This window comes from Rhinolophus ferrumequinum, chromosome 5, assembly GCF_004115265.2.
Source record: "Rhinolophus ferrumequinum isolate MPI-CBG mRhiFer1 chromosome 5, mRhiFer1_v1.p, whole genome shotgun sequence".
Taxonomy (NCBI): Eukaryota; Metazoa; Chordata; class Mammalia; order Chiroptera; family Rhinolophidae; genus Rhinolophus; species Rhinolophus ferrumequinum.
Window position 1 is genome coordinate 87771844 of NC_046288.1, and position 14947 is coordinate 87786790.

At 55.8% G+C, this 14947-nt stretch overlaps 1 protein-coding gene across 3 annotated transcripts in view; it reads left to right on the top strand.

Moving 5' to 3' along the window:
* Positions 1-14947, top strand: part of GAK (cyclin G associated kinase) — a 49679-nt gene that overhangs the window by 22979 nt on the left and 11753 nt on the right. For all 3 annotated transcript variants that reach the window (XM_033106609.1, XM_033106610.1, XM_033106611.1), the window contains 7 exons: positions 2769-2818; positions 3500-3648; positions 4219-4341; positions 6468-6601; positions 9916-10110; positions 10497-10614; positions 10904-10983. In XM_033106609.1, the coding sequence (XP_032962500.1) occupies positions 2769-2818; positions 3500-3648; positions 4219-4341; positions 6468-6601; positions 9916-10110; positions 10497-10614; positions 10904-10983 (849 nt within the window). The remainder of the gene's footprint in view (positions 1-2768; positions 2819-3499; positions 3649-4218; positions 4342-6467; positions 6602-9915; positions 10111-10496; positions 10615-10903; positions 10984-14947) is intronic.

Consider the following 14947-nt stretch of genomic DNA (forward strand, 5'->3'; position numbering starts at 1 on the left):
CTCAGATGTGGGCGGGGTGCATGAAACCGTGTTTGAGCACTGCTGGGCGCGTATGTGTCTGCACACTGCAGGCTTGCCCACGGCCCACGGCCTCGCCCGGGAGCCCTGTGGGCTGGCCCAGCTCTCCAGCAGTGCCAACCATTGCAGGGGTGGCCATGTCAGCATGAGGCCATCGCTCCCTGTTCTGGCTGTTCCAGGAATCGTGCGTGGGAGCTGAGCCCGATTGTCTTTGACGTATCACATCTGCTCAGTCCAGGGGTCAGAACACCTGTGCCTTTGGTGGTGAGCACCACGTTACACTAACACTTGTGGAAACTTCTTGGCTATCGTTCTTGCCACTTTCTGAAGCAGTTCTGGAAGTCCTCTTTCAGGAGTGGCCTTAGTTGTGCTGTTGTGGCTGCCTCGATGTCCTGAATCTATTCAAAATGTTTTCCTTTCATGGTCATTTTGACTTTGGGGAAGAGCCAGATGTTACATGGTACCAGATCTGGTGAATAAGGTGGATGAGGGCACACCGTAATGTTTTTATGTGACAGAAATTGCCGTACCAGAAGCGATGTGTGACACGGAGCCTTTTGTTGTGATCAAGAAATACGGTGAATGCTGCTGCCGAGTGCCATCCAACATAAAGCCAGGGACCTTCAATATGGGAAGTGGCACGTCGAACCTTAGTAACAAAGTGTGTGACATGTTTCAGCTTGTTCAGTGCAGTCAGCCGGGTGTGAACTATGGTTGAGAGATGTGTTTAAAAGTGTGCCATAAATTATCCTCCATCATGACAAGGCGCCATGTCACACATCACTTCTGGTGTATGGTAATTTCTGTCAAGTAAAACCATTACAGTGTGTCCTCATCTACCTTACTCACCGGACCTGGCACCGTGTGACTTCTGGCTCTTCCCTAAAATCAAAATGATTCAGGACATTGAGGCAGCTATGACAGCACGATTAAAAATATTCACAAAAGAGGACTTCCAGAACTGCTTCAGAAAGTGGCAGGAATGATGGGATAAGTGTGTTGGAAGCCAGGGGTATTAATGGCAATGTGTCTTTTACTGTCGTAAGTTTTTTAATTTAAACATTCGCCGTGTTTTTTTTATCACACCTCGTATGTCCTGTTTTACTCTTTAATGGTTGCCCTGTGGTTTGCAGTGTACGTTTACAGCAAATCGAAGTCCACTTTCACATAACACTGCCCCTTGGTGGGTTGGGAGTACTTTGTGTTACCACTAATAGTTCTGATTCCTTTCTCCTTTCATCCCCTTCATCATTGCTGTCATTCTTCTCACACATAAGCGCGCGCACATACATAAAATGTGTACATAAACACACGTACAGGATACGTTGTTGCCATGATTATTTTGAACAATTATATCAATTAGTAATAAAAAATAAAAGTTTTTATTTTACCTTCATTTCTTCCTTTTATGTGCTTTTATTCTTTATGTAGATCGGGGTTTCTGACTTATATTATTTTCTTTCTTTCAAAGGAATTTTAGCAATATTTCTCACAAGGCAGGTCTACTGGCAACAAATTCCTTCAATTTTTGTTTGAGAAAATATTCTTCTTTCACTTTTGGAGGATAATTTCACAGGGCACAGAATTCTGTGTTGGTGGTTTATTTCTTTTAACACTAAGTATTTTATTCTACTCTCTTCTTACTTGCATGGTTTCTGAGAAGTTCGTGTAATTCTTCATTCATCTGTAGGTACGGTGTTTTTCCCCCTGGCTTCTTTCAGGAGTTTTTCTTTATCTGTGATTTTCTGCAGATTGCGTATGATATGCCTGGGCGTAGTTTTCCTGGTACTTTAGTACTACTTGGTGTTCTCTGAGGTTACTGGATCCATGGTTTGGTGTCTGACATTAATTTGGAGGAAATAGTCATGATTGTCTTGAATATTTCCTCTCTTCCTCTGTCTTCTCCTTCTGGTGTCCCCATTCTGTGTGTCACACCTTCTGTAGTTGTTCCTCAGCCCTTGGGCATACTGTCTGCTTTGTTCAGTCTCGGTACTCTTTGCTTTCGGTTTTCTAGGATTCTGTTGCTATATCCTCTAGTTCAGAGATTATTTGCTCAGCCGTGTCCGCTCTCCTGAGCCCATCACAGGCATTCTCCATTTTTGCTGTGGTGTTTCTGTCTCTAGCGTTTCTTTTTGGTTCTTTCTTAGGATTCCCATCTCTCTGTTCACAATGCCCGTCTGTTCTAGCATGTCGTCTACTTTCTCCATTAGCACATTCATCATAGTTGTTTTAAATTCCTGGTCTGACACTTCCAACACCCCTGCCACATGTGGCTCTGATGCTGCTCTGTGTCTTCAAACTGTGTCTTTGCCTTTGCTGTGCCTTGTCCTTTTTTTCCTGATGGCCAGATACGACGTACTGGGTCAAAAGCTGTGTCACCCATTACTGTCGCCTTTCAAAACCAGCTCCTAGAGGCGTAACTCTTTAGTGCAGAATAACACTAAGAAAGTCAAAATTTTTTTACTGGGTCCTTTCCTCTCTACCACTTAGAATTTATTATTTCTCATCCATCTCTTCTGTGGACGTCAGCCTCACATGTATGCACGCACACCGACATGTAGACACCACTGCATTGACACACATGAACTGTATGCACACATGCACATGCACATACAATGTTCCCCACGAGATGCAGTCTGAACCGTGACACCTCACCCCCACCCAGCCTCTCCAGGACCTGCTCTCGTTTAAGCTCTTGTGCATGAACCATAGAAATTTCCTGCAATAACCAAGTGCTCTTTTTATTCCAGTTATGCAAAGGGAGATTTGGACATATCTTACATCACATCCCGAATTGCAGGTACGTTTGCCAGCTTTAAGCATAGGATGGATTTCTGACTCCCCGTATGCCGGTGGGCCATGGGATGCTGGTGTCTGGCACACCCTTGCTGCAGGCTCAGGCGGGGTGTGAAAGGCGTGGCCGCTGGGACAGGGGACGGTGCCTCTAGGACAGCTACTCACATGAGATGTGTCCAGCTCACCTCCAGGCCCGGTGACGGACAGTGGCAATGTCCACTCAGCTTCTCCCTGTCTGGAACTTTCTGGAACTCTGAGATCATGAGAGGAATGATGCAAGGCCATGCACATTTCAAACTTGGGTCTCCTGTCAAAAATCCAAACCAAAAACAAGATCTGGATACATGGAGACCCTGCTATACATCGAGTCTCTGGCCGAACCTACACCCCAGAAGGCGCCACCTGGAGGTCCAGAGGGTCTCCCTTGTGAATGGCTGACAGGCAGTTGAGGAGGGGGGCCTGTGCTCCATTCCTGTCAGCACCCCTTGTACTGACTGGTCACCAGCCGCAGGAGGGCAAGAAGCAGGGGCCTGAGTGTGGCCGACTGTCTAGCCAGTGGCTGGTGAGTCTGCAGGAGGCCACCCTTTCTCCAGACAGGCCCCGGGAGTAGAGGAGCAGCCTATGCAGCAAGCGCTGGCTGTGTGTGGGACCCCCCAGGTGGCTGATGTGGGCTGCTCTCTTGCAGTGATGTCGTTCCCAGCAGAAGGTGTGGAGTCAGCTATCAAAAATAACATAGAAGACGTGCGGTTGTTTCTGGATTCCAAGCACCCGGGCCATTACGCGGTCTACAACCTGTCCCCGCGATCGTATCGGCACTCCAAATTTCACAACCGGGTAAGTGGCAGGCTCCTCCCTGCCAACTCAGTGCAGTTTTCCTAGGGCTGGTTCTTGGCATTGCACTGCATTGACCTTTGACATCCCCGGGCACTGGCAGCCACTGCAGCCTGGGGCCTGACAGTTGGGGTTGGGAGTCTTGAGGGCTGTGATGACACGGGGCTGCACAGGGTCTGCCTGCAGTGGGGGACAGGGCCGACAGCTTCTCAAGGAAACTGAGGAGGTCAGGTGGTTTAATTGTGGCAGCCAGCGGTGCTCGCTGCTTCTCGCCTGTGAGGGAGCCTGAGGCCACGTGGTTGTCTTGGTAAATGAGCCTTGGAGACACGGATTTCACAGCTGCTGCTAAGCATGGGAGAGGGCCAGCTCCATGTTAGTACTATGTCTGCGAAGGCCTGGCTTGGATGCTGTAGCACTGAGGAGACCAGTGGCCGGGGGCGGGTCCCGCAGACACCTGGGTGGGGGCGGGGCAGGAGTCACCTCGCAGAGCGGGCGAGCTTGTGACCTGGAGCCCCCTCCCTGAGTGGCACAGGGAGTCCTGGCTGAGCCGAGCTCTCCCCTTGCTCCCCGCAGGTCTCCGAATGCGGCTGGGCAGTCAGGCGGGCCCCAAACCTTCATAGCCTGTACAGCATTTGCAGGAACATGCACGCATGGCTCCGGCAGGACCACAAGAACGTGTGCGTGGTGCACTGCATGGTGAGTGTGCAGCTGCTGCCAGGAAAACGGCAACCAGGGAGGCTCCTGGGTGGCCCAGGGGACAGGACAGGAGAGGGGATGGGACAGGGCTGACGGGCCGGGACAGGGCTGAGGGGCCGGGACAGGAGTAAGGGGCCAGGACAGGAGTAAGGGGCCGGGACAGGGCTGAGGGCATGGGACAGCGCTGAGGGGACGGGACAGGGCTGAGGGGCAGGGACAGAGCTGAGGGGACGGGACAGGGCTGAGGGGCCGGGACAGGAGTAAGGGGCCGGGACAGGGCTGAGGGGACGGGACGGGGCTGAGGGGACGGGACGCGGCTGAGGGGACGGGACAGGAGTAAGGGGACGGGACGGGGCTGAGGGGACGGGACGGGGCTGATGGGACGAGACGGGGCTGAGGGGACGGGACAGGGCTGAGGGGACGGGACAGGAGTAAGGGGCCGGGACAGGGCTGAGGGGATGGGACGGGGCCGAGGGGACGGGACGGGGCTGAGGGGCCGGGACGGGGCTGAGGGGCCGGGACAAGAGTAAGGGGCCAGGACAGGAGTAAGGGGCCGGGACAGGGCTGAGGGCATGGGACAGCGCTGAGGGGACGGGACAGGGCTGAGGGGCAGGGACAGGGCTGAGGGGACGGGACAGGGCTGAGGGGACGGGACAGGGCTGAGGGGACGGGACGGGGCTGAGGGGACAGGACAGGACTGAGAAGACGGGACAGGAGTGACGAAACAGGATAGGACTGAAGGGACAGGACACGAGTAGGGGATAGGACAGGAGTGAGGAGATGGGACAGGAGTAAGACCCAGGGCGTCAGAGGGTGGGGGGCCAGGCGGCGGCTTGCTGTCCTCAGCAGTGACGCAGGGCAGGGTGGGGGCACATGTGCGAGCCTGCAGGTGGCGCTGGCCTGGCACCTGTACTCCTGGCATCCAAGGACGAGCAGAACTGCCCTGGTGTCTGCAGCCAGTGGCCAGGCCTGGTGCCCGACGGGCCTTGTGCCCCCGCAGTCCTAGGTGCCCCAGCCCAGTGGGAGCCGCCCTGGGTGGGCAGTAGAGGCGCCATGCCCTCTGGGCGCACAGCTGGGTCTCTGGGCGGCAGGTGATTTTCAGGGAAGACACCCCGCACAGGGGGTGCCCCCTGTTCATGGAACGTGCAGGGTCCTGTTGGCATTCCCTTATCTTCCCAAAGAGCACCACCCAGGGGGTCTCGGCCCGTTCACTGTGCCTCATGGGGCCCCTTCTTTGTCCCTCTTGACTGTAGCTGAGGACCAGCCTTATTTCCACGTCTCTAGGCGCATAGCAAGGCTTAGGTTTGTGGGAGTCACACAGTGTAGCACCCGCCAAATGGACACTCGAAGGTTAGGGCTGCCGTCTGTGTTCGCAAAAGTCACAGCAGAGGTGATGACAAGGATTAAGTAGGGTGAGCGTGAGGCCCAGGGGACAGTGAGCGTGACTGTGTGGCCCAGGGGGACAGTGAGCGTGAGGCACGGGGACAGTGAGCGTGAGCGTGAGGCACGGGGACAGTGAGCGTGAGGCCCAGGGGGACAGTGAGCGTGACCGTGTGGCCCAGGGGGACAGTGAGCGTGAGGCCCAGGGGGACAGTGAGCGTGAGCGTGAGGCCCAGGGGGACAGTGAGCGTGAGCGTGAGGCCCAGGGGGACAGTGAGCGTGAGGCCCAGGGGGACAGTGAGCGTGAGGCCCAGGGGGACAGTGAGCGTGAGGCCCAGGGGGACAGTGAGTGTGACCGTGTGGCCCAGGGGACAGTGAGCGTGACCGTGTGGCCCAGGGGGACAGTGAGCGTGAGGCACGGGGACAGTGAGCGTGACTGTGTGGCCCAGGGGGACAGTGAGCGTGAGGCCCAGGGGGACAGTGAGCGTGAGCGTGAGGCCCAGGGGGACAGTGAGCGTGAGGCCCAGGGGGACAGTGAGCGTGAGCACTGTCCAGTTGGAGAGGCTGGCCATCTTGTGTTTTTTCTTTTTGGAGTGGACTCTCACCTCATCAGGTGTGTTTCTGTAAGTTGTGGAATGTGTTGCCAGCCAGGAGGCAGGGCCCTGCTGCCCCCTCGGGAGCCGGGTGAGTAGGAAGCCGGCCGTCCTCGCGTGCGGTCCGTGAGCTGCCCTTGTTGTGTGTCCTAGGACGGGCGAGCAGCGTCCGCCGTGGCTGTCTGCTCGTTCCTGTGCTTCTGCCGGCTCTTCCGCACCGCCGAGGCCGCTGTGTACATGTTCAGCATGAAGCGCTGCCCACCGGGCATCTGGCCATCCCACAAAAGGTACCGTGCGCCCCTGCGGGAGGTTGGATGCAGTTTCCCCCGGGCTGCTTGTAGCCGTGTGTCCTGGGAGGCGGGAGGGTTTTGGGAAAGCGTGTGGGCCATGTGGTGTGGGACGGCACACCGGCCTGGCGAGCCAAGCCCTGCCCTGCCCTGCGCTGTCCTCTCTGTGCTGTGCAGACAGGCCCAGGCCCTCGGCCAGGCAGGCCGGGAGCCCCTCTGCAGGGGGCTCGGTGGTTTTCTTTGTGGGGGTAACATCTGTCAGCTGCTGTGCGCATGGAGCAGCGTCGTCCTCTGCTATTAGGGGTGCTGGAGCAGGATGATTTGGGGTTTGTATGCTGCTCTGCGTCGTCTGATAACATAAAGGAAATGGGTTCTCATGACTGTGGCTGGCCCTGCCCGTTCTGCTCTCTCCTCTCCCAAGGCCCCTTTCCAGCCAGACTGGCTTCTCATGTCACTGTCCCCACGTTTCTGCACTCCCTGCAGCAGGAGTGGCTGTTCAGATACTTGGGTCTGTGGAGTCACCTCCCCACACACAGCCTCTCCATGGGTGCCGGCAGGAGTGCTTCACTCTCTGGTCTGGGTGTGACACACAGACCTGAGGGTGGGGGGCCCAGCCCACACTGGCCCTGCCACCTCTCTCGCTCCTGCCTTCCTTGCTTCCTCCAGGAAGAAAAAGGTGTCCAGGCCAGCAAGGGGTCCTTAAGGCCATTCGGTCTGCCCAGATGGTCACACAGCCTGTGGGGCCACTTCCCTGTATGGGGGCAGGCTATGGTGCCATGCTCTGTCCCTGGCCCACCCAGTGAGCCGGCCATACAGTTGTGTCTTCTGTGCCACTCATGCAGAAAGGCTAGGAAGTAGGCTAGGCCACCAAGCAAAGTGATGGACAGCTGACTGTTTCCATGTTGTCCTGGGAACCGTTTCTGCTTCTGTGTTCCAAGTATCTCAGGGGCTCCCTGGTTGTGCCTCCTGAGCAGCAGCTCACAGTTGGGGCAGATCCAGGAAGAGGGTTGTTAGTGGCAGAGCGTGCCTGGCTCCCAGAACCCCACCCAAACCCCAGGCTGCTTCCTGGGGATGTGGGGAGCACTGTTCCCACCCTGATTACTTAGAAAACAGTGGGACCAGCTCAGACTCATGACTCTCTGAACCCGTTGAATAGCAGCCGGTCGTTAGAGCAGCCGGCTAGCTGAGAAGCTGAGGAGAGGCAGGCGTCCACAGGGCGCGGGGACGGGCAGTTAGTGAGCGCTCAGCAGGTGAGGCTGCAGAGGTTGGGAGCTGGCCCTCTTGTGTCTCTGCTGGGTGCCCACGGAGGTTAGAGATGAAGAACTGGCCCCTTGAGGGCCTGAGGGGCCTCCCATTGGAGCAGTCAAAACACACAAGACCCAGAACTACCCATGGGAAACAATAACTCAGTCGCGTGTTGAAGACACTTCTGGAAGAGGCGGTGACCATACCTGCAGGAACTGGGGGGCCAGGTGCTCAGCAGAGGTGGGAGGGTGAGGGGGAGTCGCAGGACACGTAGCAATGCTGTGCATGAGGACGGCTTGTCAGCCACTGAGGGGAGGACTGTGCAAGGGAACTGAGCAGCCAGACCCGTCAGACACTCAAGAGGAGTCGCTGGGGATGTCCCCAAGTTAGTGACAGCACCAGAGCTTGGAACTCAGGACACCAAGCAGGACTGAAAACCAAACACAGGAAACCCAGCTAGACATGGCCTGCTCAGTGCTGAAACCACACCGGAAAGTGGAGTAGCCAGGGGGAAAGATGGCGATTCCAGCACACACGGAGCAGTGATCGTCAGAAGTGCTGTACTGAATCAGTGCGTCTCAGGGAAATGAAATGAAAGTATAAAAGATGCTCGGTCGATACAGGAACAGCTAGACAAGGCAGAAACAAGCAGCCAGATGGCTATCGAATCTACGTGAATAGTGGGTGGAAGAGCAGGAGAGTGCTGGACCGTCTGCTGGGACAGAGGGCAGGGACAGCTCCGGCCACTGCTGGAGGGAGACGGAGGGTCGCTAGCTGTGTGACCAGTACAACAACCGCCCGATTCCCACTCCGGTGCCCTGCGGGGAGTCCAGGCCCATCGAGGCTCCTCCCCTACGGGCTCTCATACAACCTGGATTCTGAGCGAGGGCTGTCCTTCTCTTTGAACCCGTTTCCCAGCTCACTCTGGTTGGCGGTTATGGATGGAAGGTCTGGCATCCTGCGTCTTGCTGGTGGTCAGCTAGCCAGATGAAGTGTGTGACAGCTGCACAGAAGTGACCTCCCTTCCTTTCTGTTGTTTAGAAGCAAGTCACCACTGCTTCCCCGACACAAGGAGGGGCCACACATGGCAGGAGCAGAGGCAGGGACAATCACTCGAGTGAGCCCCAAAGGGGTCTGTGGGACACACACCAGAGAAGGCTGGGGCGGCTCACCTGCGAGAAGCAGAACACGGGCAGTGGGAAGAAGAGGGCAGTCGCAGCGACAGTGCAGACCTCAGCATCCCCTCCACAGTGACGGTGGGATGGGGAGGGAACCGAGCACTGCCCCCCACCGGCCAGGCCTGTGTGACCTCTAAGAACATTCCACAGCAGTGGACATACTCCTTTCTAGTGCACACGGACGGAGCATTCAGTAAGAAAGCCGTGCTCGGCCATCGAACCGCAGCCAACTGAGAAGAATGGACATCGTACAGAATACGTTTGTGAGCCAGTAGAAATAAACTAGAAATTGGGAACAGAAAGATACCTGGAAAAATCCCTAAATACTTCAGTGTCTACTTCTAAATAACCCATGAATGAAAGAGGGAGTCTGAAGGGAAATATAAAAATATTTTGCACTGAATCATCAGATTTGGGAGATGAAGTAGAATGTCGCTTCAAGGGAAGTAGAAAGCATTGAATACTTCTACTTGGTCAAAAAGATCTGGTGTGCTGACTGTCCCCAGCACGCCTAGAACATGGCGTGTGGGCTCTCCCCAGCGCGCGTGTGTGGCCTGGCGTGTGGACTGTGCACAGCTGTGATGAGGCGTGTGGGCTATACCCAGAACATGTGTGATAAGGCGTGTGGACGGTGAGCATGTGTGGTGAGGCATGTGGACTACATACAGCATGTGTTTTGAGTCATGTGGGCTGTACCCAAAGTACACGTGGTAAGGTGTGTGGACTATATGCAGCATGTATGGTGAGGCATGTGGGTATACACAGAACACACGTGTGATGCGTGTGGACTGCATACAATGTGGTGAGATGGCCATACACAGAACACGTGCGATGAGGTGTGTGGACAGCACAGAGCCTGTGTGTGCCATTCCGTGCCTCCCGCCCCTGCAGGTACATCGAGTACATGTGTGACATGGTGGCAGAGGAGCCCATCACGCCCCACAGCAAGCCCGTCCTGGTGCGGGCTGTCGTCATGACGCCTGTGCCCCTGTTCAACAAGCAGAAGAGCGGCTGCAGGCCCTTCTGTGAGGTCTACGTGGGGGACGAGCGTGTGACCACCACCTCCCAGGAGTACGACAAGATGCGGTGAGCTCAGTACAGGGCCACCCTCGCCCAGGACCCTCACGTGTCACGCTCATTCCACTGGGAATCGGGAGTTGGGATGGCAGTGGGGGGGGCGTGAGTAGCCATGGTGGCCAAGGCCCCGCCTCAGGTCCAGGCCACGAGCAGTGTGGCAGGCTGGCCCTGGGCCTGGTGGCTGGTCCAGGTGAGAGGTTCCCATGCTGTCAGGCTGCGGGCGAGCTTCTTACTCATTTCCTGGAACCACCCCCTGAAATAGTCTGGTAGCAAAACCAGCAAGGTAAGAACGCGTGGATTTAAGCAGGGCGCTTCTGGAGAGCTCAGAGCTGACTCTTCGTCACAACGTTACGTTTTTGTGTTAAGTGAGCGGTTTTCATCATTCTGTCTTTCAGCGATTTTAAAATCGAGGATGGCAAAGCAGTCATTCCCCTGGGCACAACTGTCCAAGGGGACGTGCTCATTGCAATCTACCATGCGAGGTCCACCCTGGGTGGACGGCTGCAGGCCAAGGTGAGCCCTCGCAGGCTGGGCTCACACAGGGACCTTCTGTAGCTGCCCTCATAGTCCCCGCCTCGCAGCACCAAGCAGGAGGCGTGAGCCCACACTCCCGGGGCACCCCCACTGCAGATCTGGATGGGGGCTGCGGGTGGTCCCACCACAGACCCGAGAAGCCACTTGTTCGGAGGGGAGGGTGCCATCCATGTGTCCCAGCACCTGGAGACACACGAGGCTCTCAGCCTTGTTGACTGAAACGTGTCTCACCTGAGGGTCTGCTCTCCCCCATTTACTCTCTTGGCAGATGGCGTCCATGAAGATGTTTCAGGTCCAGTTCCACACGGGATTCGTGCCTCGGAACGCCACTACTGTGAAGTTTGCCAAGTATGTTGGTGTCACCCGTGGGAGAGGACAGGAGGGATGGAGTGCACAGATGCCCACTACTGTCACCCGTGGGTGGGGACGGGAGGTGTGGAGTGCACAGATATCCACCACTGTAACCTGTGGGATGGGCAGAGTGCACATGTACCCACAAGTGTCACCCGTGGGAGGGGACGGGGGTGTAGAGTGCTCCATGTGCCAGCGAATGGGTACCCACGTGTCAGATTCGATGTCAGTCCTGGGTCCTCCCAGAACGGAGGGTGTTTGGTTTCCAAGACGCCCTCGGTTGGACTGTGGTGGTTGCCGCTGTGTGCCTTGCTTCCTTTGGACACTGTGCACTTCCTGTTAGAGCTCAGGCGCTCACACGCTGAGGTGGGAGGGCCGGTGAGCGGGCACTCGCTGCCTGCGGCACTCTCATTGAGCACCTGCTGTGGGCAGAGAGGCAGGCGGCAGTCACTCAGCGGAGCTCACAGTCTGCTTTTAGAACCCCTCTGGTCTCCTCCAGCTCTTTCTGGTTTACTGTCCTTTTCAGACACATTAACTTGTTAAAACAACAGGTAGTAGAGAGAGGCCCAGCAACACACACCTGCCCTCTGTAAGTGGCCGGTATCAGTCAGCTTCTGTTTTACGTGGAGACGCTGGGGCTCGGCCGCTGGCCTGACAGGCTGAGCCCGCTGGTGTGTGACGCACACTCATGCACGTGCTGTGAGAGACGCAGACGAGTGTTTTCCTGGCGGAAGCACATGGGAAGGCTCCAGAGGTGGAGCCCACAGCGCCCAGGGCTACACTCTGCACTCGGCCGTGGCCCCCCGGCCAGCGAGTGCTGGCACCCGGCCGGGGCCTGGCACCTGGGGCCTGCACGTGGTATGTGCTTCCCTCGTCTCAGTGTCAGGAGACCAACGGTGCACGTCTGTTTCCGTAGGTTACTGCTCTTAAATGTTTTCACTGCCTTGTCTTTTTCACATTGGCACTTAAAAAAAATTGTAAAGTGCCAACATGAAAAAGACATTACAAGGACAAGAAATGTCACAACTTTAACGTTTCTGGGTTACTTTCCCTCCTTTGGAGGAAGATAACCCCCGGAGCTTCGATAGTTTTTAAACACAATGCAAGCATCATTTAAAAGCATTTGTTTTCAAAGACCAAATGACTGAAGACTAGGAGGGAAAGTAGGTGAAGGCCCTCAGGTGAGTCAGATTCTAGACTTAGCAGAAGGGACTTCCAGCAACTGACTAATGCATTCAGGAGAGTAGGGAGATGGGGAATTTCGCTAGCAGCCTGGACAGTATAAAGGAAGCAGGTAGGAATTCTAGAGCTGAATGTTGTTACAGGTGAAACCGAGAACTCACTCAACATGTTTATAGCAGAATAGCAGACCAGTAGGACGTAGAAATGGTGAATTGAAAGAAAACACCGTCAGACCGCAGCCCAGAGAAAAAGTAATGGAAGGATTGTAAGAGGTGTTTGGGGTGCCGTGACAAGGTCTGCATACTTTTATTGGGATCGTAGGAGAAGAAAGACTAGAACAGAAGTAATATTTGGAAAATTGCTGGCTAAAATTTTCTTAAACTAATGAAAGACATCAAACCATAGACTAAAAAGCCCTTTTTATAAAAGGATTTTTATAAAAGAAGAAAAGGACCCCCTACCTGAGCACATAATAGTTAAGTTGCTGAAAACCGAAGATAAAAACTTCAAAGCCCCCTGCTGTGAGAGGAAGAGAAACTTCAGAATAACAAGACTGACACCTGCCTTTTAACCAAAATGACAGAAGCCAGGGGGCACTGGAGGACATCTTTTAAATGTGCCGAATGAGGAAAGTTGCCAGCATGGACTTCTATCTCCAGTGAAATTGTCCTCCAAAAATGAAAGTCAATTAAAGATGTTTTCAGGCAAACGAGATGTTTGTAGTAGGTATTCAGACAAGAGACGCATATCCAGAATCTATGAAGAATTACAGATTGAAAAGAAAGCCCATTAAGTATGGGGCAGTCCCGTGTCATGTGCACACCGAGAGCTGCTCACGGTCGTCACTCGTCTGGGAGGTCCATGTTAAAGCCAGTGTGCTCTGGCTGGGATGGCGGAAGTGGAAGAGACTGGCACTGATGATGCCCGCAGGGGCGGGCCCCCTGGGCCTCCCACATGGCGCTGGTCTGGCGCCGTCCCCGGAACCTGCAGATGCCATGTGCCCGAGTGTGTCCCAGAGAGAAACGCGTGTACTCAGAAGACGGCCTCTCGCAGTGTGATTCCTGTCACCAACATGACTGATGTCAGCTTTGGGTGTATGATGTGACGGTTCGGTGTGTGCGCCTGTCACCAAATGGTCACAACAAGCTGTTAATGCCTGAGGGCTCTCAGCCTTGGCATATGTGCGGTATTCCTAACCACACACCGTGCTGTAGCTGGCAGCTTTATTCTGGGCAGCTCCAGAGGGGAAGGAACCAACAGCGCCAGCAGCAGGATGGATGCTGAGCTGTGGTGTGTGGTGTGCACAGACGACAACCAGGGGACGCGGGTTGCATGCCCATCTGTCAGCTCAGGCCTCGTGTGTGATCGTAGATGTCAGAGGGTGGCCGGGGGAGGTGGCTTGGGGAGGCGCCGGCACCTTGGGGGCCGGAGGAAAGATTCTTCCTGAATGTGTGATTACACGAGTTTGGGAACTCACTGAATACGCTGACATTTGGGCACGACTTGTGCCTCCAGGACATTTTACTTGGGGGGAGCTATTGAGCTGTCTCACTGATGGGCGAATGTGTGTGTCCTGCGGGCAGAGGTGGCTGAAATGGCAGTTTGCAAGGGGTTTGGAACGATGTTAGTAGGAGGTGTTGTCAGACAAACCTGAGTGGATCTGTCCTTGGTGAGGTGTCCCGTGACTGACAGACGGACGGTCCCCAGCACGGTTCAGCACACAGGCCGACATTTATGTTTTCTGCCCATGCGTGTCAGGGGTCCAGCGGGGCCTGGACCCTGTGCTTTCTGAAATCCAGGACCCGTGGGGGCTGCTTCCCTGCTCACAGACACTCATTGTGCCCTCACTGGCCTGCTGGGTGAGTGGGCAGGCCTGGCCTGGGCAGTCTGGGGGCCACCTGGGGGAGGGTGAGGCCGGGATGGGCAGCGACCCGTGTGGTGCCCGGAGCTGAGCCAGAGCTCATGTGGCCCTTGGTGTAGACCCCGCCTCACCCTCCTCCCTTGCTCCCTGGCTGCCCCTCCTGTGGGTGGGGGTCCAGGCCCCCTGGTCCTCGCTGGCTGCTGGAGTCCCTGGGCTCGCCCCACGTGGTTCCCGCTTTAGCTGCTCCTGCCTGCGTGAGGGGTCACCTGTGTCGTCTTCCTGCTGTGAGCGCCCGGCCTAGAAAGGCAGGCAGGCCGTGGTGGCCTCTGGGCCAGGAGTGAGTAGACAGACGCTGCCACCTGAGAAGGGCGTGTGGCTCGCCACTGCGTTCTGTCCCCTTGTGCAGAGGTGGTTGTGTTCTCGCAGGAGTGCGTGGGATCGAAACTGCCGGCCGCTGTTCCCTAGGGTCACGCATGCTCACGAATTGTGTAGTGTGGAGTCCAGAGAAGTAAAATCAGAGTCTGGTGGCTCCACCCAGACCGAACACATGTGCACCCTTTTGCCCAGTCCTTCCGCCTGCTGGGTGTGGTTCATTTGGGGGTCACTGGTGCCACATGGATGTGGCAGAGGACGCAGGGCCCCGCCCTCAACACCTTGGGTCTCCGGAACCCCTTTTGTGTTTTCCTGTTTTGTCATTTTACTGTTGTGATTCGTAAAACACTAGGGGCACACACAGTGTGTTGTGGCGTCAGAAACGCTAGGGCCGCTGCCGGCTGGAGAGCTGGTTTATCAGCAGGTTTGTGAGAACGTTGTCAGAGACGGTCTTGGGATGAGCTGAAGACACTGCGACTCCCTGGAGAGACACAGGGCCACGACATCGTGTTACCACTGCCAGGCCCCTGGACACACGTGTGTCCC